This window comes from Chiloscyllium plagiosum, unplaced genomic scaffold (assembly GCF_037043375.1).
Source record: "Chiloscyllium plagiosum isolate Xiang-an unplaced genomic scaffold, Cpla_swu_hap1 HiC_scaffold_1, whole genome shotgun sequence".
Classification (NCBI taxonomy): domain Eukaryota; kingdom Metazoa; phylum Chordata; class Chondrichthyes; order Orectolobiformes; family Hemiscylliidae; genus Chiloscyllium; species Chiloscyllium plagiosum.
In genome coordinates, this window is record NW_028270139.1 from 142,638,523 (window position 1) to 142,664,892 (window position 26,370).

The following is a 26,370-nucleotide window of genomic DNA, read 5'->3' on the forward strand; positions in this document are numbered from 1 at the left end:
GATAGAGCTCTCAAGGATAGTGGAATCAAGGGTTATGGAGATAAGGCAGGAACAGGATGATTAAGGATGATCAGCCATGATCATATTGAATGGTGGTGTAGGCTCGAAGGGCAGAATGGCCTACTCCTGCACCTATTGTCTAAACTGTTCCTATTCAGTACCCATGCATTTGCGTCAACAAAATATTTAATATACTCAGAAACTGACTCGTTGTTTCATTGTACTAGTGAAAATATTACTTATCAGTTAAGTGTAACTTTTAACATAAATTTATTTTAAATCTGCTTGCTCATAGGTGTAGGCCAATAGGTGTAGGCCAAAACATTTTTCTTAAAAATATATTTTTTCTGTTGATAAATCCATATTCAGTATTAATAAAAATTATAGTATTCTCATGCAATGTCTTCTGAATGGAAAGAATAATGCAGTTTATTGCACTGGCTCACGGGGTATTTTACATATTCAATTATAGAAATGAATTCTGAATTATAACCTAACCTGCACAATTGCCCGATTCTGTCTAAAGCCAAATCTTTACACTGAAGTTGTCCAACACGTGGACCTTGGGTCAGAGTCAGACCATCCAAGGATCTCCCTATCAACCAGTTACTGACATATACTTAATAATAGGTAAGTACAGGTGAAAGATTATGTAAGGAACTGCTCATCTGATTTATCAAACTTGCTCAGGCAACACCTTCCAAACCCACAATCACCGCCATCCAGAAGGACAAGGGCACAGGTAGATGGGAACAAATTCCCCTATAAGCGACTCACCATCCTGACTTGGAAATGTATCACTGTTTCTTCACTGTGGCTGGACCAAAATCATGGAGCTCCCTCCCTAATAGCATTGTGGGCTTCACTACACCAAATAGACTTGAGTGGCTCAAAAGGCAGCTCACCACCATCTTCTCAACAGAAATTAGGGATGGCCAATAAATACTGGCCTAGCCAACAAAGTCCACAAGCCCTGAGTCAACAATGAAAAAAAATCACAGGCAGTTTCTCATCCATGTTTGCTAATGATGGGGAGGCAACGAGAAGGTATGTGGTGTGAACAGTCAGGGATTTTCTGAGGCCTGGAGAGGTCGCTGGGGAACAGGGTTGTACTCAGAGGCTTGTATAACAGAGCAGGTAGGGGCTGGAATGTGCACGGGGTGGGGAAGGCTGCCAATCCTGCCAGAAGATGGTGATTGCCTGTATCTGCCTGGTCTAGCCATATGGAAACATAATTAAATGGCCTTCACTGGGCTTGTGTAGTAGGAGGTGCCCTCTCCTTTCCTTGCAGCCATACTAGCTGCCACTTTACAAGTGTCTCAGAGAGACAAGGCACCAACCCTAATGGGACATTAGTCCTAGTGGAAAGCTTTGAATTAGCTGCTGCCAGTAAAGTGCCGTCCCTTGATCCTGATAACCTGCTTAGATGTAAACCTGAGGGCCTGTTTCCAGTCCTGACAGCAAGATTTCAATGATTCCTAAAAAATACTTCATATTTCTATATTTTTCTCAAAATGGCACTTGATCTACTTTTGCTGCACTCTCTGAACTCCCAAGACACTCAATGTGCAGGAATATCAGCTGGAGTATAAAACACTCTGATCCTACCATGGCTGATTTTTGCCTTCTTGCAAAATGTTCTTTGCAAAGGGGTAGGTTTTGAAGCAGTGATTTCTTAGCTAATTTCACACGACTGCACAAGCAGCAGGTTGTACAGTATTGAACAGAGTGAAGATCAGAGCCACAAAAGAAAAGTCAGTTACAGAGTCATAGAGATCTACAGCACGGAAACAGACCCTTTGGCCCAAGTCGTCCATATGTCCTAACCTAATATAGTTCGTTCTGCCAACACTTGGCCCATATTCCTCTAAATCCTTCCTATTCATATACCCATCTAGATGCCTTTTAAATGCTGTAATTGTACCAGCCTCCACCACTTCCGCTGGCAGCTCATTCCATATATGCACCACCATCTGCGTGAAAAAGCTGCCCCTTAGATCCTTTTTAAATCTCTTCCTTCCTCTAAGATGATAGAAATGTTTGAATTTTGAGACCACTTGCCTATATTTAGAATATTCCTCCATTTATTCTCAAGTGGGGTAGGCTGCTGACAGTAGAATCACAACTGAAATAATTGAAGAATGGCCCTTAATTCCTGCTTCTTAAGACATAGCACTGTGTTTTTGTTAATACATAAATAAAGCCAAGAAGTAACACAAGAATAAACTAGGATCTAATACTGGATAGCTAACCATGTTCAGTAAACAACAAAGTCAAACTATGTCTAATTATCCACACCTATCGTTAACAGTAACTTTGTATCTGTTTATATCCTTTGCTACCATTAGCACTCCCTTTGTATTTTGCTCTGGGCATCCTTACCATCTGTTTCAATCACACCTCCTCTTTCTCGGTAAAGTCCCACATAGGAGGTTAGTGAGCAAAATTGGGGCGCATGATATTGGGGCAAAGTACTGACTTGGATTGAAAATTGGTTGGCTGACAGGAAACAAAGAGTACTGACAAACAGCTCCCTTTCAAAATGGCAGGCGGTGACCAGTGGGGTACCGCAGGGATCAGTGCTAGGACCGCAGCTTTTTACAAAATATATTATTGATATAGAAGATGGTATTAATAGTAACATTAGCAAATTTGCTGATGATACAAAGCTGGGTGGCAGGGTGAAATGTGAGGAGGGTGTTAGGAGATTACAGGGTGACCTGGACAGGTTAGGTGAGTGGACAGATGCATGGCAGATGCAGTTTAATGTGGATCAATGGTTATACACTTTGGTGGCAAAAACAGGAAGGCAGATTAGTACCTAAATGGAGTCAAGTTAGGTAAAGGGGCAGTACAAAGAGATCTGAGTGTTCTTGTACACCAGTCAATGAAGGCAAGCATGCAGGTACAGCAGGTAGTGAAGAAAGCTAAAAGCATGCTGGTCTTCATAACAAGAGGGATTGAGTATAGAAGCAAAGAGGTTCTTCTGCAGCTGTACAGGGCCCTGGAGAGACCGCACCTGGAATATTGCGTGCAGTTCTGGTCTCCAAATTTGAGGAAAGACATTCTGGCTATTGAGGGAGTGCAGCGTAGGTTCACGAGGTCAATTCCTGGAATGATGGGACTGTCTTATATTGAAAGATTGGAGCGACTGGGCTTATATACCCTTGAGTTTAGAAGACTGAGAGGGGATCTGATTGAGACGTATAAGATTATTAAAGGATTGGACACTCTGGAGGCAGGAAACATGTTTCCACTGATGGGTGCGTCCCGAACCAGAGGATACAGCTTAAAAATAAGGGGTAGGCCATTTAGGACAGAGATGAGGAGAAATATCTTCACCCAGAGAGTGGTGAGTGTGTGGAATGGTCTGCCCCAGAGGGCAGTGGAGGCCCAGTCTCTGGATTCGTTTAAGAAAGAGTTGGATAGAGCTCTCAAGGATAGTGGAATCAAGGGTTATGGAAATAAGGCAGGAACAGGATACTGATTGAGGATGATCGGCCATGATCATAAAGAATGGCAGTGCAGGCTCGAAGGGCAGAATGGCCTACTCCTGCACCAATTGTCTATTCTTTTTCAATAACATAAAAAGCTCCATTATTTAATTCCTTTCTGTTCCAAAGAACAGACTTTCTGTTAGGAATGTTGTGGAAGCTTTGGTGAGGGTGCAATAGAGTTTTATCAGGATGCTGCCTGGATTGGAGTGCATTAACGAAAAGGAGAGGTTGGACAAACTTAGATTATTTTTGCTAGAGTGTCAGAGACTGAGGGGTGACTTGATAAAAGTATATAAAATTATGAGAGGCATGGATAAGGTGGAGTCTTTTTCCCAGGGTGGAAAATTACAAATACTAGGAGGCATAGGTTTAAGCTGAGAGAAGTAAAGATTATGAGATATGTGGATAAAGTTTATATCCACAAGGGCTGGTAGGTTCCTGAAATGCACTGCCAGGTGAGGTGGTAAAAGCTGATACATCAGCAAAGTTTTTAAGGGGCATTTACAAACACATGAACAAGCAGGGGATAGAGGTGTATGGTAAATGTGCAGGCAGATCAGATTAGTTTAGAATGGCATCATGGTCAGCATAGACATAGTGGATCAATCAGCCTGTTTCTGGACTGTACTGTTTTATCTTTTATGGTTCAAAACGTTAACTCTATTTCTCTTAGTGTTAATGAAAATGGTGATGATAGATAATTGAAAATATGGCTAAATTATCAGGCTAACATTAATATTAGCAAGATGTTTTCCTATTCATCTGGTGTCTTTTCTTTCTGAAACTTGCTTCACAGTGGGCAGATGAGAAAAAGACCTGAAATGTGGCATCACACGTGTAAAAGTTGGGGCTCCTGTTCTAGACTACAGGCTTCAACTGCTATTTTACTTTCTGATTATCTACAGTATATGTTGCAATGACACGGAGTGGACCTTTCTTTAATACTATAACAGAAGTACACTTCGTAAGATCACAGAGAAAAACAAACCATTCTTCAATGAGAGGGCTTCCAAATTACAGGTACACAGAAAATAAATAATGTTTGAGCACTTGTTTGAGACCCACAAACATCACTTAAAGAATGTCAAGTGACAAGAACAAAGATTGAGAGTTTCAGCTGACAGGGGATGGCATTTTTTACAAAACGAGATTATGAATGTCATGCGGTGGTCACACGTTCTAGTGAAAACAAAAACACAATGTGCAATATTTTATTTATACTTGCTTATCACTTAAAATCAATAAACTACCTCATAATGTGTGGTTCTCTGTACTTCTGAGATCAACATGGCACAGCAAACCTTGCAGTAGTTATCCATGAAAAGTTCGCTATCATTGTGACCCCCCATTTTATCTGAAAAGAAACATTTAATATATCAATGGTGGCATTTCAAAATCAAGACAAGTCCATCTACAGATACAGTCCACTGATACTGATTCAAAGTCATTTATTTGCAATAGTGAAAATTCCTAAATTTTCCATTAACTGAAGTTAAGTGATATGGATAACAGCAAAATAAACAAAAATTATAAGCAGATGGTATATGAAATGTACTCACCTCAGAGGTATTAAAAATTATGGATCTAGCAAGAATGATTCTTTAAATTGCTTTAAAATATGCAAACAGATTTCACACAAACAAGTCCTACAACCCACTCAGATTTCTGTGCTTTCTGAGAATTAAAACATTTTGCTTTCTGCTCATCAGGTTGTGAATATTCAACAAAAATAAGAACGGAAGTACACGTTAGTGTCCATGGCAGGGTGAATGTTTCAGGTGCAATTTCAGTTCAACTATTTCCTGGACTAATGAAATGTTGCAGTTCAAATATTAAGCTGGTGACAGACTTATACCCCTTTACGCTCACACACATACACATACACACACTCTCTCACAGACACTCACCACCCCCCAAAACACACACAACCACATATAAGTTTGTGGCGTCAATTTGTACTTGTACATTTGTACATTTTATTTTGCTCAAAAACTTCATGAATCCAATTAAGATTCTGTAAATTCCTTTTTTAGAAACAGAATCAATTTGAACATTGGGACTCAGACAGACATATTTTAAGCTCACACTTTCAATTATCTGAGCTGACATGACACCTATTGTTAAAGTTCACCTGAGAATCTAACTTTTAAAAAAGGTTCTGGAATTTACATATGAAAGAAATGAAACCAACATGATCATTCCAAAAGAATCAAACAATCCAGGTCTTTTACAATATATCATTTCAGTTGCATCACGCTGTAAATGTTTGCTATAAATTCTGTGTCTTATGATATAATACTCCACAATCACTTGATGGAGGAGCAGCGCTCTGAGGGCTGGTGCTTCCTGGTAAACCTGTTGGACTATAACCTGGTGTTGTGTGATGTTTAACTTTGTACACCCCGGTCCAACACCAGCATCTCCAAATTTTGAAGATTGAACTCCATTTTGCTTTTCTTTGGGTTGAACAGAACATGTTCCTGCATTTCACACATAGACTCTTAAACATTATATATACACACAGCACAGAAATTAGCCCAGTGAGCAGGTAAGGTGAACAGATGTATTCTGTTAAAAACCATACAACACCAGGTTACAGTCCAGCAGGTTTATTTGGATGCACTAGCTTTCGGAGATGAAGGAGCAACGCTCTGAAAGCTAGTGCTTCCAAATAAACCTGTTGGGACAATAACCTGGTGTTGTATGGTTTTTAAGGAGAAAGTGAGGTCTGCAGATGCTGGAGATCAAAGTTGAAATTTTATTGCTGGAACAGCACAGCAGGTCAGGCAGCATCCAGGGAACAGGAGATTCGACGTTTCGGGCACAGGCCCTTCTTCAGGAATTTGTATGGTTTTTAACTTTGTACACACCGGCACCTCCAAATCAAGTTAGACGGTTTACTAAATGTCACTATTTATAAACATAAACTAATAAGCAATACACTTTAAGTGCATAAGCATACTGCTTTGCTTAAAATAATCAAATGATGTAATACCAATTTGAATTCAATCCAGCTCAATGTTATTTGCATTATTCAAGAATATTTAAGAATATCAAGGAATATTAAGAATAACTGAGAAAAGAATCTCTAATAATATGAGAATAAAGAATCGAGTAACATTTAAAGTTTTATCTTAAAGCCCAAATGGAAAAAAATTTTGAGAAGCATTATGAGGTTTCCAAATTCATATATTGTTAATATTCCTTCTGCTTTGTAAATATCAGTGTTAACCCTCTGTATAGGCTCCTCCCACCCTCTTGTGATACTGCACCATTTAATATTATGTTCAATTATTTGGTGAAGATTTCCTTTATGGAATTGTGAGCTTTTATCTAGTCCTTTTGTTATTGATGTTTTATAAAAGTATCCTTTCATTTCTCCCATTTTCTTTCAATGTTAAAAGTGCTTGTTAGAGGTTTACCTCTAAAGATACGCTTGATTTCTTTCTTTGTGAGTGCTGTCTGATTATGGTATTCACGTGATAAGGATCATTGCGATCTCTTACCAGTTGGATGGTTCCAGTAATTAACATCTTATTTTCACACCCAGGCCTTCTTTGCAGTGATGAAACTATTGCTTGTACCTTTTTCTTATGTCTGTACTGAATATATTATGACTAAATTAACTTTAATTGCATATTCCATGTCCATGAGCCCTTCTAGGTGCATTCCAATTTCAAAGTAGAGCTTTCTGGTTTTTCTGTCAGCTGCAATGTTAATTGTAATGGTTGCCTCCTGAATGAATCTTTATCATTAAATGTTTTTTTTAAATAATCTAAATGTTTTCTACTTAATTAGTTGTACTTACTTCTTATATTATATTTCTGATCAGATATTGTTACCATTCAGTCTGGTTGAATTATGCCTGTGTTGATGCTCCATGTGAGCCTCCTCCTCCTTCTCCTATTTTTAACGAAATTAGAATGCATTTCTTTCTCTTGTGCATTCATCCAGCTGATCCTTAATTGCATCTATTCTATTCACTTCAACCAATTGTTAATAATCCTTACCAACCTGGTACTAATTGCCACATTTCCAAACTTATCTCAGTAAAGAAGCATAATTTAGGAAGGTGATACACCTCTTTGAGGTCAGTTATCTCAGCAGGATTTTGTAATGACAACATCCGAGACAAATCACCCACAGCTGCTTCATCAATTACTTTCCCTCCACCACAAGGTCAAATGTGAGGATATCTCCTGATAATTGCACAATGTTCGGCATCACTCATGGCTCTGCAGATATCCGTCCATATCCAAATAGAGCAAGACCTAGATAATATCCAGCGTTGGGCTGATCTCTTCAACAAGAGACAACCTAACCATTACCCCAAAACATTCACTGTCTCTTCCATTGCTGAGTCCTCACTATCAACATTCTGGGAGTTACCCAGAATTGGACTAGTTATATAAATAAACTGGACTTATAAATACAGGACTACAAAGACAATCAAAGGCTAGGAATCTTGCAGTGATTGACTCACCTTCTGGCTGTCAAAATCCTGTCCACCATCTATAAAGCACAATTTAGGAGTGTGATGGAACACTCCCCACTTGCCTGGATGGGTGAACATCCAACGACACTGAGAAAACTTGACACCATCCATGATAAAGCAGCCACTTGATTGGCATCGCATCCACTCCCTCCACCACCATTGCTGAGTATCAGCAGTGTAAACTATATACAAAATGCACTGCAGAAATTTATCATACTTCCTTAGACAGCACCTTCCAAACTCATAAGCACTTCCATCTAGAAGGACAAGGGCAGCAGCTACATGGGAACACCTGGGAGTTCCCCTCCAAGTCATTCACCATTCTGACTTAGAAATATAAAATTCTTCCTTTACTGTCACTGGGCCAAAATTGGCCAACCCTGGCCAAGAATTATCTCCTGTGGGTCTACCTACACAAAATAATTTAAAAAAAACAGAAATTGTTGGAGAAACTCTGCATCTGTGGAGAGAAAGCAGAGTTAACATTTTGGATCCAGTGACCCTTTCTGAAAATGAACTGCACAGGTTCAAGAAGCAACTTACCATCACCTTCTTATGGGCAATTAGGGATGGGCAAGAAATGCTAGTGAAACCTACATCCACTGAATGAATTTAGAAAGTTGTTTCAGGAATTATTACTGACTCATATTTATGGTTCCTAGTTGTGATCTCACCTACATTTGGAAATATCTCTGCCATAAATTATCAAACACTTTCACAAGATTACATCTCAACTTTTCATTTTCTAGAGAAACGAGTCCCAGCCTTTTCAGTTTCTTTTGATACTTATAGCTCTCAGTTCTGGTATCAATTTTGCAAGTTCTTCAGTCACTCCATACATTTGTTCAATCTTACTCATTTCTGATGTCTGTGGTGAAGGTCTTGCCAGATATGAACTTACGTTTTAGTTTCCTATTAAACTGAAGGCTCACCACCATGTGATTAAATGAACAACATCTAACACAGTAATATTACAAGGATCTCATTCAAAGAATGCAGATTACAAAGTTTTTATGAAAGATCACCTGAACCCTGGATTGGGCTATAAAACTTCATTCAGACTTCAAACAAAATATGGTTATTGAGAAAGTGCACTTAAAATGCTTTACTAGTTACTGGCCACTAACATTTTTCTAAAGGTCACTCACAGGAAGAAAAAACAACTTTGCATTTATATTGCAGTTTTAATGTAATAAAACATCTGAAACCTTTCATCGGAAAGTTACTTTAAAAATTGTTTGCAGTGCAATGGCTGATGTCCACCCTAAGTATTTTAAATCTGTCTGTTTTATCCAGTGGTTATTTATTATGCAGCTACATAGCAAAAGTCTATGTATGAGGAACGTTTGAGGACTCTGGGTCTATACTTGATGGAGTTCAGAAGGATGAGAGGGGATCTAATTGAAATATACAGAATACTGAATGCCCTGGACAGAGTAGATGTTGGGAAGATGTTTCCATTGATAGGAGAGACGAGGACCTGAGGGCACAGAGTAAAGGAAAGACCTTTCGGAATGGAGATAAGGAGAAACTTCTTCAGCCCAAGAGCGGCAAATCTCTGGAATTCATTGCCACAGACGATTGGAGTCCAGGTCACTGAGCATGCTTAAGATTGAGATAGATAGGTTCTTGAGCACCAAGATTTACGGGGAGAAAGCAGGAGAATGGGGTTGAGGAACTTATCAGCCATGATTGAATGGTGGAGTAGATTTGATGGGCTGAATGGCCTAATTTCTGCTCCCAAGAAAAGATTTACAAGGATGTTGAAGGGTTGAAGGATTTGAGCTACAGGGAGAGGTTGAATAGGCTGGGGCTGTTTTCCCTGGAGTGTCGGAGGCTGAGGGGTGGCCTTATAGTGGTTTATAAAATCATGAGGGGAAAGGATTGAATAAATAGACAAAGTCTCTTCCTTGGGGTGGGGGAGTCCAGAACTAGAGAGCATAGGTTGAGGGTGAGAGGGGAAAGATATAAAAGAGGCAATGTTTTCAGGCAGAGGGTGGTACGTATATGGAATGAGCTGCCAGAGGAAGTGGTGGGGGCTAGTACAATTGCAACCTTTAAAAGGCATTTGGATGGGTATATGAATAGGAAGGGTTTGGAGGGATATGGGCCGTGTGCTGGCAGGTGGGACTAGATTACGTTGGGATATCTGGTTGGCATAGATGAGTTGGACAAAGGGTCTGTTTCCACGCTGTACATCTCTATGACTCTATGCCTTATGGTCTGCTATCAGAATATCCAAATGGTCCGGCTTATAGATATATCAAGAGACAAAGTAGAAACACAAATGCAAAGTATAAAACTTGCTTCAAACCATGCTATTTGCCCTATATTATCCAATAACACTAATTCTAGTATTAATTCTAATGTAATGTGCTGGTTTGGGGTCAGCCCGTTCTTATCCTGGAAACGAAAGGTTGTGAGTTTAAGTCCCACACCACTGAACATAAACTCGCACTTGTGTTTATAAAATGTCCTCCTAGGTATTTCACAGGCAGTTTATCAAATGTCTTTCTAAGTATTTCACAGGCAGTTTATCAGTTAATTTGACACAGAATCACATAGGAAGGCATGAGGAAAGATGATCAAAAGCTTGGACAAAGAGGTAGATTCACAAGAGGAAAGTATGGGAGGGAGGTAATAAGCATAGGGTGAATAATCCAAAGTTTAGACCTTGTGCAGCTGAATGCATAGCCAGAATTGATGGAGCAATTAAAATCAGAAATGCTCAACAGAACAGATTTCAAAAAGAAAACACAGGGAAGTGCTCAATGAAGCATCCAAATACTATATTGATCCTTGCAAGAGATAGTTAATTGAGACTGTTTGGTAGACGCGAAAGGTCTCAGAGCATTATTAAACAGAGGAATTTTCTCAGTGCACTAGACAATATTCATCTTGTCAACAAAAAGACACAAATTTCCTGTGTGTAAAATGGCTCTGGCTGATGACGAAGTTACAATGGCTGGGAATCAATCGAGCCAATGTGAAGAAGATAACAAAGTGCTGTGGATGCAAGATCCTTTTCTCAAGGCTATGTTTGTCACTCATTGCTCACACTGTCACAGTGCCAGTGATATCACTGCCAGGGATATTGCTGCCTGCATCAAAGATCATCAGCACCAATGAGCAATTCAAAACAATTTTAACAACAGCAGAACTAATAAAATGTGCTCTTTTCCAAATGTTCCTCTAATTTCAAATGTTTCTTAAGTTTTTACAGAGGTGGGCAGGGCATGGAGGAGGGTAGTGAGCTGAGTGCCTGAAGTGGGTTGAGGAGTACTGTGCATTCAGCAATGATAATAGGAGCACTGCACATCCACTTACCAGTGAGTGGGTACACTGCCTTCCTGTACCAGTATGGTAGGAGGAGGTACAGTCTGCATTTTTACAACCATTTAGTAAACACTTGTACGTTACACGACTATGTGAGCGTATCAAGAGAAGCAAAAAATGATTAAGAAACTTATATTGCCACATACCATTAAAAAATGCTTCCATTCAAAGTGCACACTCACAGTATCTGCCTCAACCCCTCAAGTGTCCCACTGCACCCAAATACTAACAGCTCTGGAGTATAGTCAGTATGTGGAGAAAGTGAGGACTGCAGACTCTGGAGATCAGAGTCGAGAGTGTGGTGCTGAAAAACCACAGCAGGTCAGGCAGCATCCGAGGAGCAGGAGAATTGACGTTTCAGGCAAAAACCCTTCGTCAGGAATGGTGAAGGTAAGGCATTAGAGGCCAGGAAAACGAAAATCTTGGAGGGCGTGGGTGGTGTCCCGAACGTATATAGGGAGTTCCTGGACCGGGGGGATAGGACTGTATCAAGGCATCTAGACAAGGGGGATAGGACAGTATCAAGATATCAGGACCGGGGGGGATAGGACAGTATCTGATTACCCACACTAATTACCCATTACCCAAAATCTCTTGTAGATTATCAGAATAAACAAAATAAACATCAGCCTGAAATCACGAGCACGTGCACGATTCCATTGACTTGAACACTGGATGCACTATCCTGCAGTGGAGCAATAAGTTGTAATGTCAGAGGTGCCATCTTGCAGATCAGGCATTAAATTGAGTCCTTATCTGCTGACTCAAGTGATACAAAAGACCCCAGGACATTGATTTGAAGAACAGCAGGGGAGCTCTCCCTGGTTACTTGTACCATATTTATACCTTAAATATTACAACTGAGATAAAGAGACCTTCTTGTCACTCTTGCCAACTTTTCACGAGAGCTTGCTGTGATGTGCCTTTCTTAGGTTGCAAAAGCAACTATATTTCAAACTTACTCCATCTGCTGAGAAACATGTTGGCATGAAGTCACTGAAATACACTGTGGGCTGCAGTTTACAGAGGGTAATGGATGCAGAAGGGGAAGGATACAGTCTGCCCACTTCCACCATTACAGCACATTTGCCAGCCCACGACAGTTGGGGAAGCAGGGATATTGAACATCCAAGGCAGGACAACTGGCAGGGCAGGGGTTAGGCTGTGCACAGAGGATGGTGCTAAGGCCCACTGCCATTGTTTTGTTGGGAGCTTCAGAAGAAATCATAGAAAACAGGACTAGGCCATTTGGCCCTTCGAACATGCTCTACCATTCATTATGATCATGATTCACCATCCAACTCAATAAACTTGTTTCTCCTTTTTCTCATAATGCCCCACTTTCAGTGAAAGCAGTGTAGGAGAAAGGCAGTATTCATCAGTGACACTGAAACAATGGAGAATCAAGTGAAAACAGTTTGTTTTGTTTTACTAATTATCGTGTCTTATTAAGGACTTTTATCTAGGAGGAAATAACATGCTCAAACCTGGTCAGGCAGCATCCTAGGAGTAGGAAAATCGACGTTTCAGGCAAAAGCCCTTCATCAGGACTCTTGATGAAGGGCTTTTGCCCGGAACGTCGATTTTCCTACTCCTCAGATGTTGCCTGACCTGCTGTGCTTTTCCAGCACAACTCTAATCTAGACTCTGATTTCCAGCATCTGCAGTCCTCACTTTTGCCTATGCTCAAACCTGTCCCATTCCTCTTTTGAAGTAATGTTCTGAAAAAAACATAACTGGGACTATCATTACATTAAGGGCTTGGATGGGGAGGAATTTGTTACGTGTATACAAGAAATCTTTCTTATTTAATGTGTTGATGTTCCACTACAGAAGGAGCTCTTGGGAAATAAGGCAGGGCAAGTAATTGAGGTGTCAGTGGGGGTGCAGGTGATCATAATTTTATTAGTTTTAAAATAGTTATGGAAAATGATAGACCTGATCAAAAAGTTAAAGCTTTAAGGTGGAGTAAGGCCATTATATGATATTGGACAGAAACTTTCTGGGCGGCACGGTGGCACAGTGGTTAGCACTGCTGCCTCACAGCGCCAGAGACCCGGGTTCAATTCCCGCCTCAGGCGACTGACTGTGGAGTTTGCACGTTCTCCCTGTGTCTGCGTGGGTTTCCTCTGGGTGCTCCGGTTTCCTCCCACAATCCAAAAAGATGTGCAGGTCAGGCGATTTGGCCATGCTAAATTGCCCGTAGTGTTAGGTAAGGGGTAAATGTAGGGGTATGGGTGGGTTGCGCTGTGGACTTGTTGGGCTGAAGGGCCTGTTTCCACACTGTAAGTAATCTAATCTAATCTAAAACAAAAAGTTGATTGGGGTAGAGTATTTGCAGATAAAGGTTTGGTTGGGAAGTGGAAGGTCTTTGAGAATGAGATAACGAGAGTTCAGACAGAATTTGTTCCTGATAGAGTGAAGAGAAAGGCTAGTAGGTGTAGAGAATGGTGGATGTCTCAAGACATTGAGGCCTTTGGTCAAGAAAAAGAAGAAGGCATATGTTAGGTATAGACAGCTGGGATTGAGTGAATCATGAGAACATATCAAGGCAGTAGAGTCATAGAGATGTACAGTACGGAAACAGACGATTCGATCCAGGCCGACCAGATATTCTAACCTAATCTAGTCCCATCTGCCAACATGTGACCCATATCCCTCTACTCCCTTCCTATTCACATACCCATTCAGATGCCTTTTAAATGCTGTAATTGTACCAGCCACCACCACTTCCTCTGACAGCTCATTCCAAGACTATTCAACTTCTCCCTGTAGCTCAAATCCTCCAACCCTGGCAATATCCTTGTAAATCTTTTCTGAACCCTTTCAAGTTTCACAACAGCAGTAGGAGTATACTTCAGAGGGAAACCAGGAAGACAAAAAGGAGACATGAGATAGCCTTAGCAAATAGGGTTAAGGAGAATCCAAAGGGTTTCTACAAATACATTAAAGACAAAAGAGTAATTAGAGAGAGAATAGGGCCCCTTAAAGATCAACAAAGCCATTTATTGTGGAACCACAGGAGATGGATGAGGTACTAAATAAGTACTTTGCAGCAGTATTTACTGTGGAGGACTTGGGAGCCAGGCACTCGTGTAAATAAATACTGATGTCTTGAAAAGAGTTCATAAAAGGAGATGCTGGATGTCCTAAAAGCACAAAGGTAGATAAATCCCCACGACCTGTTCAGGTGTTTCCCGGAACGTCATGGGAAGCTAGGGATGAGATTGCTTGGCTCCTTGCTAAGATATTTGTATCATCGATAGCCAATCTCCTGTCTTCTAGCTAATGTGGTGCCATTATTAAAGAAAAACTGTAAGGAAAAGCCAGAGAATTGCAGATGGGTGACCCTTAAATCAGTGGTAGGTAAATTGTTGGTGGGGATTCTGAGGGACAGGATATATATTCATTTGAAAAAGCAAGAATTGATTAGGGATAGCCAGCATGGCTTTGTCTGTGGGAAATCATGTCTCAGTAACTTGATTGAGTTTTTTGAAGAGTTGACAAAGAAGACTGATGAATTCTGGATTAGTGGTGTTGGAAGAGCACAGCAGTTCAGGCAGCATCCAAGGAGCTTCGAAATCGATGTTTTGGGCAAAATCCCTTCATCAGGAATAAAGGCAGTGAGCCTGAAGCTTGGAGAGATAAGCTAGAGGAGGTTGGGGGTGGGGAGAAAGTAGCATAGAGTACAATGGGTGAGTGGGGGAGGGGATGAAGGTGATAGGTCAGGGAGGAGCGGGTGGAGTGGATAGGTGGAAAAGGAGATAGGCAGGGAGGACAAGTCTGGACAAGTCATGAGGACAGTGCTGAGCTGGAAGTTTGGAACTCGGGTGAGGTGAGGGAAGGGGAAATGAGGAAACTGTTGAAGTCCACATTGATGCCCTGGGGTTGAAGTGTTCCGAGGCGGAAGATGAGGCGTTCTTCCTCCAGGCGTCTGGTAGTGAGGGAGCGGCGGTGAAGGAGGCCCAGGACCTCTATGTCCTCGGCAGAGTGAGAGGGGGAGTTGAAATGTTGGGCCACGGGGCGGTGTGGTTGATTGGTGCGGGTGTCCCGGAGATGTTCCCTAAAGCGCTCTGCCCCCAACACCTCATCTTCACCATGGACACCACCCACGCCCTCCACCTCCTCCAAGACTTCCGTTTCCCCGGCCCCCACGCCTCATCTTCACCATGGATATCCAATCCCTCTACACCTCCATCCGCCATGACCAGGGCCTCCAAGCCCTCCATTTGTTCCTCTCCAGACGTCACCAACAGTACCCTTCCACCGACACTCTCATTCGTTTGGCCGAACTGGTCCTCACCCTTAACAATTTCTCCTTTGAATCATCCCACTTCCTCCAGACCAAAGGGGTAGCCATGGGCACACGTATGGGCCCCAGCAATGCCTGTCTCTTTGTTGGCTACGTAGAGCAGTTGATCTTCCGTAATTACAACGGCACCACGCCCCACCTCTTCCTCCGCTACACTGATGACTGCATTGGCGCCACCTCGTGCTCCCGCGAGGAGGTTGAGCAATTCATCAACTTCACCAACACATTCCACCCTGACCTTAAATTTACCTGGACCGTCTCTGACACCTCCCTCCCCTTCCTGGAGTCTCCATCTCCATTAATGACGACCGACTTGACACCGACATTTTTTACAAACCCCCCGACTCCCACAGCTACCTGGATTACACCTCTTCCCACCCTATCTCTTTCAAAAATGCCATCCCGTATTCCCAATTCCTCCGCCTCTGCCGTATCTGCTCCCAGGAGGACCAGTTCCACCACAGAACACACCAGATGGCCTCCTTCTTTTGAGATCGCAATTTCCCTTCCCACGTGGTTAAAGATGCCCTCCAACGCATCTCGTCCACATCCCGCACCTCCACCCTCAGACCCCACCCCTCCAACTGTAACAACGACTGAACGCCCCTGGTGCTCACCTTCCACCCTACCAACCTTCGCATAAACTAAATCATCCGCCAACATTTCCGCCACCTCCAAACAGACCCCACCACCAGGAATATATTTCCCTCCCCACCCCTTTCCACCTTCCGCAAAGACCGTTCCCTCCGTGACTACCTGGTCAGGTCCACGCCCCCCTACAACCCACCCTCCCATCCTGGCACTTTCCCCTGCCACCGCAGGAACTGTAAAACCTGCGCCCAGACCTCCTCCCTCACCTCTATCCAAGGCCCTAAAGGAGCCTTCCACATCCATCAAAGTTTTACTTGCACATCCACTAATATCATTTATTATATCCGTTGCGGTCTCCTCTACATTGGGGAAACTGGGCGCCTCCTAGCAGAGCGCTTTAGGGAACATCTCCGGGATACCCGCACCAATCAACCACACCGTCCCATGGCCCAACATTTCAACTCCCCCTCCCACTCTGCCGAGGACATGGAGGTCCTGGGCCTCCTTCACCACCGCTCCCTCACCACCAGACGCCTGGAGGAAGAACGCCTCATCTTCCGCCTCAGAACACTTCAGCCCCAGGGCATCAATGTGGACTTCAACAGTTTCCTCGTTTCCCCTTCCCGCACCTCACCCGAGTTCCAAACTTCCAGCTCAGCACTGTCCCCATGACTTGTCCGGACTTGTCCTACCTGCCTATCTCCTTTTCCATCTATCCACTCCACCCTCTCCTCCCTGACCTATCACCTTCATCGAGAGAAAGTGAGGGCTGCAGATGCTGGAGATCAGAGCCGAAAATGTGTCGCTGGAAAAGCGCAGCAGGTCAGGCAGCAACCAAGGAACAGGAGAATCGACGTTTCGGGCATAAGCCCTTCTTCAGGAAGAAGGGCTTATGCCCGAAACGTCGATTCTCCTGTTCCTTGGATGCTGCCTGACCTGCTGCGCTTTTCCAGCGACACATTTTCGGCTCTATCACCTTCATCCCCTCCCCCACTCACCCATTGTACTCTATGCTACTTTCTCCCCCCCCCCACCCTCTTCTAGCTTATCTCTCCACGCTTCATGCTCACTGCCTTTATTCCTGTTGAAGGGCTTTTGCCCGAAACGTCGATTTCGCTGCTTCTTGGATGCTGCCTGAACTGCTGTGCTCTTCCAGCACCACTAATCCAGAATCTGGTTTCCAGCATCTGCAGTCATTGTTTTTACCTCAAAGAAGACTGATGAAGGCAGAGGAGGTAAACGTTGTCTGCATGGACTTCAGCAAAGGGTTTGACAAGGTTCTGCATGGTAGACTAATTTGTGAGATTAGATCACATGGAATCTGGAAGAACTAGCCAATAGGATACAAAATTGGTTGGAAGGTAGGAGATAGAGAGGGGTGAGGAAGGGTTGTTTTTAGGGATGGAGGCCTGTGACCAGTGGTGTGCCGCAAGGATCGGTGCTGAGTCCACTGCTTTTCGTCAATGATTTGGATGTGAATGCAGGAAGTATGATTAGTAAGTTTGCAGACATCATCAAAATTGGTGGTGAAGTGAACAGTAAGAAGATTATCTCAGAATACAATGATACCTTGATCAGACAGGCCAATGGGCTAATGAGTGGCAGATGGAGTTTAATTTAGATACCTGAGGAGTAACTATTTCATGCAGAGGGTGGTGAGTGTATGGAATGAGCTGACAGAGGCAGTGGTGGAGGCTGGTACAATAACAACATTTAAAAGGCATCTGAATGCGTATATGGAAAGGCTGAGGGACTTGAGGGTGTTTTCATTAGAGAGAAGGTGACTTAATAGAGACATACAAGACGAAAAGAGGAAAGTGATGACTAGAACGAGGGGACATAGCTTTAAATTGAGGGGTGATATAGGAGAGATGTCAGAGGTAGGTTCATTACTCAGACTAGGCTCAGTAAGGCGTGAAAATGCCCTCTGCAACAGTAGTAGACTCGCCAACTTTAAGGGCATTTAAATGGTCACCGGATAAACATATGGATGATAGTGTAGGTGAGATGGGCTTCAGATTGGTTTCACAGATCGGCGCAACATCAAGGGCCGAAGGGCCTGTACTGTGGTGTAATGTTTTATTTTCTGTGAATAGGAAGGGTTTGGAGTGATAGGGTCCTAATGTTGGAAAATAGGACTAGGTCAGATTGGGATGTCTGGTCAAAGTGGATGAGTAGGACCAAAGAGTCTGCTTCTATACTGTATGATCCTTAAGTTACATGTGACCATTGAATTCAGTTTGTCACGCACACGGATGCTAAAAGACTTGCTGAGAATTTCCATTTCTGTTTCCATTCCATACACCAGCTGCAGCTGCCAGTCCTAACAGAGGAGGACACAGTGCAAGTAGTTGATGGCAACAGTTGGACATAGAAACTTAGAGCAGGTGCCAATCAAGCAGCTGAGAGTGATTGCTAGCTCCATCAAAATGCCTGAGCAAAACTGGAGGCCTTAGCATTCAGGGAAAAGTCTTCACTGGTTAGAGTCATACAGTGCACAAAGGGAGATTGTTCTAGATCAGTCATCTCATCCCAAGACATTATCTACTGGGGTTTCTCAGGATGTTGCCCAAGGCCGACCATGTTCGGCTGCTCTGATGGTTGCTAATGATTGCACAATGTTCAGCACATTCAAGAACTCCTCAGATACTGAAGCAGACCGTGTTCAAATTATAAGACATAGGAGAAGAAGTAGGCCATTCAGCCTATGGAGTCTTCTTCGCCATTCAATGATATCATGGCTGATCTGACAGCTTCAACTTTACTTTCCTGCCTTTTCTCAATAACCCTTGATTCCTTTACTAATTAAAACATCTGTCCATCTCAGCCTGAATATACTTGATGACCTAGATGCAGCAAAATCTCAACACTGAGGTCTCAATTGATAAGTAATAAATAACATTCAATCTCACGAATGCCAGGCAATAGCCATCTCTGGGGCAAAACAGTTTGGATGATAGGTACCACATCCACCCCTTAAACATTCACTTTCTCTAACGTCAACACACAGTGGCAGCAGTATGCACCATCTGCAAGCTGCACTGAGGTAACTCATCACGGCTCCTTTGACAGCACCATAATGTTTATACTCTTTAGCTCTGAGATCATCATGTTCAACTCAAAACATTAACTTGTTTCTCACTCTACAGATGCTGGCAAACATACTTGGTATTTTCAACACTGTTTTCATTTTAACTCACAATATGTTCATTTTATAAAGCTGTAGCCTTCTTTCACCAAATATTGAGCTTTTAAATGTGAATGCACTGTTGTGGAGTAAAGGTGAGGTGAAGTCACCATCGTCCTATCAGATCATAGGGCTGTTGTCACATTATAGAGAGACAGAACTGGTAGTGGTTCAACCTGAGGCTCACCTTGCCTCGGGCAAAGGGGGTGGTTGAGAAGGACAGTCGAGAAGGACAGACCTTTATGCAAGAATTGAACCCATGCTGTTGGCATCAGTCTGTATTGCAAACTAGCCTTCCAGCCAAAAGAGCTAATCAACGCCCTATGTTGTAGAGTATTGCATTCAACACAGAAAGTCCGAACTTGCAAATAATGTTGCAGTTGAAGAGTTTTTGTACTTCCAGTTTCTGTCACTTGAGTTCACTGTATTCGCAGTCAGTCAGCAGTGTAGCTTCCAGCTAAATAAAAGCTGTCAGTATTTTTCCCTGTCTCACTCCCAGAACAATGCAAATTTAAATGGTCATTTAAATAGTCATTGGATAAACAACATATGGACTAGAATGGAATAGTGTAGGTGAGATGGGCTTCAGATTAGTTTCACAGATCGGCACAACATCAAGGGCCAAAGGGCCTATACTGTGGTGTAATGTTCTATTTTCTATGAATAGGAAGGGTTTGGAGTGACATGGGCCAAATGTTGGAGAACAGGACTACGTCAGATGGGGATGTCTGGTCAAAGTGGATGAGTAGAACCAAAGAGTCTGCTTCCATGATGTATGACCCTTAAGTCACGTGTGATCATTGAAGTCAGTTTGTCACTCCCACGGATGCTAAAAGACCTGCATTGTTCTTACTCCTAATTTTCATTTATAGGGGTATATTACTTTTGAGTTATCTAATCATGTTTGATTGGAACAGCAAAACATGTTCATATGCTACATTTCCCAAATAACAAACAGTAGGATTCAAACAACACAGTCACCACGCCCCAAAGAAATGTGGGTAAATATAAAATTGGAATTGTGCTCATGCACTCTTCCCCAACATTCCCTCCACTCCCCATCCAATCACCCAGCTACACAGTTTTTCTAGGAGAGAGCTGTGAGCCCTTGGAATCTCACCACTCTCATACCCAATGTCTTCATGGCTGAATATGAGAGAATTGCAGAGTTTAGTCCTGGTCAGTGATTGTGGATTCATTTAGCCCTGTCTATCACTTGCTATGTCTGTTGGTTGGCGTGCAAGTAGACCTGTGTTCCAGATTTACTAGGTTGACTGTGTATGCCTGGTGCTGCGCCTGGCATGCCCTCTTCGTTGAGGGATGAATTCCTGTCTTGATGGTAACGATAAAGTTAGGAATATGCACTGTCACGAGATTAGAAAACGTGATTGAATACAAAGCTACTTATGATTCACAATACTAGACTGTTGCTCAGTTAGTCTTTGGGACAGTTCTCCCAATTTTGGTACAAGCTCCAAGTATTTAGGAAGGAGGTTTTGAAGGTATTATAAGTAGGCCTACAATGCCAAGACTAGCTATTAATTTCAGATTTATTAAACTAGTTTAAGTTCCACCAGGTGCTGTGCTGAGATTTGGACCTGTGCTCTCATGGCATTAGCCTAGTCTCTGAATTCTTGGTCCATGGACACTTCTACTGCACAAAATCCTACCCACTATGACAAGTACGAATAAATGATGAAGATGTCCTGGGACAAAAGGAGAAGAAACACAGTACAGGTCCAGACAGAATGTGAATAGCAGAATAATGAATAGTTAACCTCATCTCAAATCTGTCCTGGCCCATATTTTCATTTCATTGATACTTTAACAAAGAAAAACCTTTCTTCTTCTTTCCAGGTGTCAAAATGAAAGTTTCAACAATGCATGAGTACTAATTGCCCTCTGATCATTCTTCCCGCTCATTTCCCCCCTTCTTCTGACCCCCAACTCTTCCTGGGTACTCTCAATACCTTCTGACACACACCTCTCTGACACTTAATGATACATTATCAGCTTTATTGCCTCACACTCCCACCTCAACAAATTTCCAACTCAACATGGTTTTGAGCACTTTTGGTGTCACCTTCACCCCACTTTGGCAAGCAGATGCCTCCTTGACCTGCAGAGCCTTATAACCATCTCCTGCATTCTCCCTCCTGTGTGTAGTGGTATTGTCACTGGACTGGTAATCCAAAACTCCAGGCTAATTCAGTGGGGACAAATCCCACAACAGCATTTGGAAAAATTCGAATCCAATAAAACAAAATCTGGAATTAAAAGAAAGCTAGCTGAATGGCAATTGCGCAACCATTATGATAATACTGTAAGACATTGGAGCAGATGTAGGTTACCCTGCCATTCAGTGAGATTATTACTGCTCCAGTTATCGTCAACTTCACTTTCCTGCCCATAATTGCTTGATTCCCTTACCTGATCAAGAAATAAGGAATGAGAAGATTAAGTATGAGGGAAAGCTAGCCAGTAATATAAAGGAAGGCTGTAAGAGTTTCTTTAGATATATAAAGGGCAAAAGAGAGGCAAAAGTAGACATTGGGTGGCTGGAAAATGACGCTGGAGGGATAGTAGTGGGGAACAAGGATATGGCTAAGGAACTGAATAATTACTTCATATCTCTCTTCATGGAGGAAGACAGGAGTAATAGCCCAAAAAATCAAGACAGTGAGGGGCAGAGCTGAGTATGGTGACCATCACCAAGGATAAGGTGCTAGAAAAACTGAATGGCCTAAAAGTGGGCAAATCACCTGGACCAGATGGACTACACCCAGAGTTCTAAGGGAAATAGCTGAAGAGATAATGGAGGCATTAGTGGAGATCTTTCAGCAATAGCTAGAATCAGGAAGGGTCCCAGACAACTGAAAAATCACTAATGTGACCACCCCTTTTAAAAAGGGAGTAAGGCAAAATTCTGAAAATTTGCCTAACCTCAGTTGTGAGTAAGATCCTGGAATCCGTTGTGAAGGATGAGATTTCTGAATATTTGGAAGTGTATGGTAAAAGGGCAAAGTCAGCATGGTTTCATCAAGGAGAGGTCATGTCTGACAAATCTGCTAGAATTCTTTGAGTAAATAATGAGGTTAGACCATGGAAAGCCCATGGATGTTATCTACTTGGGTTTCAGGAAGGCCATTGACAAGACACCACACAGGAGGCTACTGAGTAAGGTACGGTCCATGGTGTCAGAGGCAAGGTGCTAGCATGGATAGAAACTTGCTGTCTGTCAGAAAGCTGAGAATGGGGATAGAAGGGTCCTTCTTAGGATGGTAGCTAGTGACAAGTCATGTTCTGCAAGGCTAAGTGTTGGGACCATAATTTTTCACTTTATACATTAACAATCTAGATGGAGAACTGAGGGCATTCTGATTAAGTTTGCAGATGATACAAAAATAGATAGAGGGACAGTTAGCACTGAGGAGGTGGGGAAGCTCCAGAAGGATTTTTACAGGTTGGGACAATGGGCAAAAGAGTGGCAGATGGAGTACAATGTGGGAAAATATGAGGTCATGCACTTTGGTAGGAAGAATAGAGGCATGGACTATTTTCTAAATGGGGAGAAAATTCAGAAGTCTTAAGTACAAAGAGACTTGGGAGTTTTAGCCTTGGATTCTCTCAAGATAAACTTGCAGGTTGAATCAACAGTTAGGAAGACAAATGCAACGGTGGCATTTATTTTGAGAGGACTTAAATATAAAAGCAGGGATGTACTTCTAAGGCTCTATAAAGCTCTGGTTAGACCACATTTGAAGTATTGTGTGCATATCTCAGGAAGGATGTACTGGCCTTGGAGCGTGTTCAAAGGAGATACATGAAAATGGTCTCAGGAATGAAAAGCTGAACATATGAGAAACGTTTGAGGATTCTGGGTCTAAACTCATAGAGGGGATCTAATTGAAACATACAGAATATTGAATGGCCTGGGCAGAGTAGATGTTGGGAAGATGTTTCCATTGGTAGGAGAGACTAGGACCTGGGGGCACAGCCTTAAGAGTAATGGAAAGACCTTTCAGAATGGAGATAAGAAGAAACTGCTTTAGCCAGAGAGTGGTGAATCTATGGGATCCATTGCCACAGAAGGCTGTGGAGGCCAGGTCATTGAGTATGTTTCAGACTGAGGTAGATAGGTTCTTGAGTATCAAGGGGATCAAAGGTCATGTGGAGAAAGCGGGAGAATGGGGTTGAGAAACTTATCAGCCATGATTGAATGGCAGAGCAGACTCAGTGGGCTGAGTGGCCTAATTTCTGCTCCTATGTCTTATGGTCTTATGACAGGACAATTTGCTCATATACAGCACCTTATAATAACAATTGGAAACATCTCAAACTCTTAATGTACTAAGTTCTTTCTAAAAGATAGTAGCTACAAAAAAAATCTAGCCTTTCTTCACTCCTGCACTTTTGTGTTCATGTGGAAATTTGAGTGGGATTGAACCTGTAACCTTTGATTGCAAAAGGAGGCTGCTACAACTCAGCCACAACAACCTTCACCATCACAAAAGCAAAACAGCACAGACACTGGAGATCTGAAATAGCAACTGATAATGCTGGAAACATCCAGCAGATCAGGCAACATTTCTGGAGGGAGAAATGATTAAGGTTTCAGGTTGATGACTCCTCAGCAGGACGTCACACTCTCTTAGTTTGCAAGAGATTCAACATTCACATTGGAACTTTTCTCGACTCATTAGGATGAGCAGCTTCTCCATAGGGTGGTAGTCGACCCCCAAGCAAACAGAATTTGTGGGATGTCAACGAGATGGTTTTTTGGGGCAGCCTGTAGTAGAGCCCACTAGGGAACAGGCAATCCTGAATGTGGTGAAATGTGATGAGGTGGACTTGATTAGGGTGCTTAAGGTGAAGGAACCCTAGGGGGTTGGGGCCATAATATGATGGAATTCATCTTGCCATTCGAGAGTGAGAAGCTGGAATCAGATGTAACAGTATTACAACTGAGAAATTTTTTTTTTTAGTTTAGATTACAGTGTGGAAACAGGCCCTTCGGCCCAACAAGTCCACACCGACCCGCCGAAGCTTAACCCATCCATACCCGTACATTTACCCTTTACCTAACACTACGGACAATTTAGCATGGCCAATTCACCTGACCTGCACATCTTTTGGACTGTGGGAGGAAACCGGAGCACCCAGAGGAAACCCACGCAGACACGGGGAGAACGTGCAAACTCCACACAGTCAGTCGCCTGAGGTGGGAATTGAACCCGGGTCTCTGGCGCTGTGAGGCAGAAGTGCTAACCACTGTGCCACCGTGCCACCCACAAAATGTAACTATAAAGAATAAGGGAAGACCTAGTCAGGACTGATTGGAAGGGGAGCCTAATAGTGAGGAGAAAGTGAGGTCTGCAGATGCTGGAGATCAAAGTTGAAACTTTATTGCTGGAACAGCACAGCAGGTCAGGCAGCATCCAGGGAACAGGAGATTCGAGCCTAATAGTGAACAGAGTGGAACAGCAATGCAGGAGTTTCTGGGGGTAATTCAGGAGACATGGCAGAAATTCATCTCAAGAAACAAGAAGCATACAAACAAAAGAGAGAGCATACAATGTGGTGAAGATTAGTGGGAAATCAGAGGATTTGGAAGCCTTTAAGGATAAGAAAAAAGGCAGTAAGTGGGGAGAAGATGAAATATGAGAGTAAACTAGCAAGTGATATAAAACAAGATTGCAAGAGGTTTTTCCTAGATATATAGAAGCTAAGTGAGAGGAGAGGCAGAAGTGGAAATTGGACCACTGGAAAATAACACCGGAAAAATATTAATGGGGAACAAAGAAATAGCTGAGGAACTGAATATTGGTCTTCATTGGTCTTCATGGTGGAAGACACCAGCAACATACCTGAAGTACATTGCAGTCAGGGCCTACAGAGGTGAGTGTATTGACCATTACTAAAGAGAAGGTGCTGCGGAAGCTGAAAGGTCCCAGACCAGGTGGACTAGATTGGGTTGGGATATCTGGGCGGCATGGATGGGTTGGACCGAAGGGTCTGTTTCCATGCTGTACATCTCTATGACTACATCTGAGTGTTATGAACGAGACAGCTGAACTGTGGAGGCATTGGTGATAATCTTTCAGGGATCACTGGAGTTAGGGAGGGTCCCAGAGGACTGATGTAATACCCCTGTTTAAGAAGGGAGGGAAAATATAAGCCAATTAGCCTGAACTCAGTCATTGGTAAGATTTTAGAGTCCATTATTAATGTTGACATTGGGGAGTACTTGGAAGTACATGGTAAAATAGGGCTGACTCAGCATGGCTTTGTCAAGGGAGGTCATGCCTGATAAATCTGTCAGAATTCTTTGAGGAGGTAACGAGCAAGTTAGGCAGAGGACAGCCAGTGGGTGTGACCTGTTTGGATTTTCAGAAGGGCTTTGACAAGACATGGCACAGGAGGCTGCCAAATCAAGAGCCCCAATAGTTAGGGGCAAGGTACTGGCGTGGATAGAGGATTGGCTGACTGGCAAAATGCAGAGAGTGGGGATAAAGGGATCTTTTTCAGGATGGCAACATTGATGTCAAGTTCTACAAGGGTCAGTGCTGGGACCCCAACAATTTACAATGTACCTTAATGAGCTGGATGAAGAAATTGAGGGCACTGTGGCTAAGTTTGCAGATGACACAAAGATAGCTGGAGGGGAAGATAGTGATGAGAACGCAGAGAGACTGCAGAAGGACTTGGATGGACGAAGAGAGTAGGTAAAGAAGTGACAGATAGTATACAATGAGGGGAAGTGTGAGGTTATGCACTTTGGTAGGAAGAACAGAGGTGTAGACAATTTCCTAAATGGGGAAAGGCTTTGGAAATCTGAAGCACAAATGGACATAGGAGTTCCAGTTCAGATTACCTAAGGTTAACATACAGGATTAGTTGACAAATTCAAATGTTAGCATTCATTTCAAGAGGGGTAAGCTACAACAGCAGA

General features: G+C 42.7%; 1 protein-coding gene across 3 annotated transcripts in view; it reads right to left on the minus strand.

Annotated features, from left to right (window-relative positions):
- Positions 1-26,370, minus strand: part of LOC122556465 (zinc finger matrin-type protein 1-like) — a 105,431-nt gene that overhangs the window by 18,447 nt on the left and 60,614 nt on the right. For all 3 annotated transcript variants that reach the window (XM_043703171.2, XM_043703344.2, XM_087991346.1), the window contains one exon: positions 4,748-4,851. In XM_043703171.2, the coding sequence (XP_043559106.2) occupies positions 4,748-4,851 (104 nt within the window). The remainder of the gene's footprint in view (positions 1-4,747; positions 4,852-26,370) is intronic.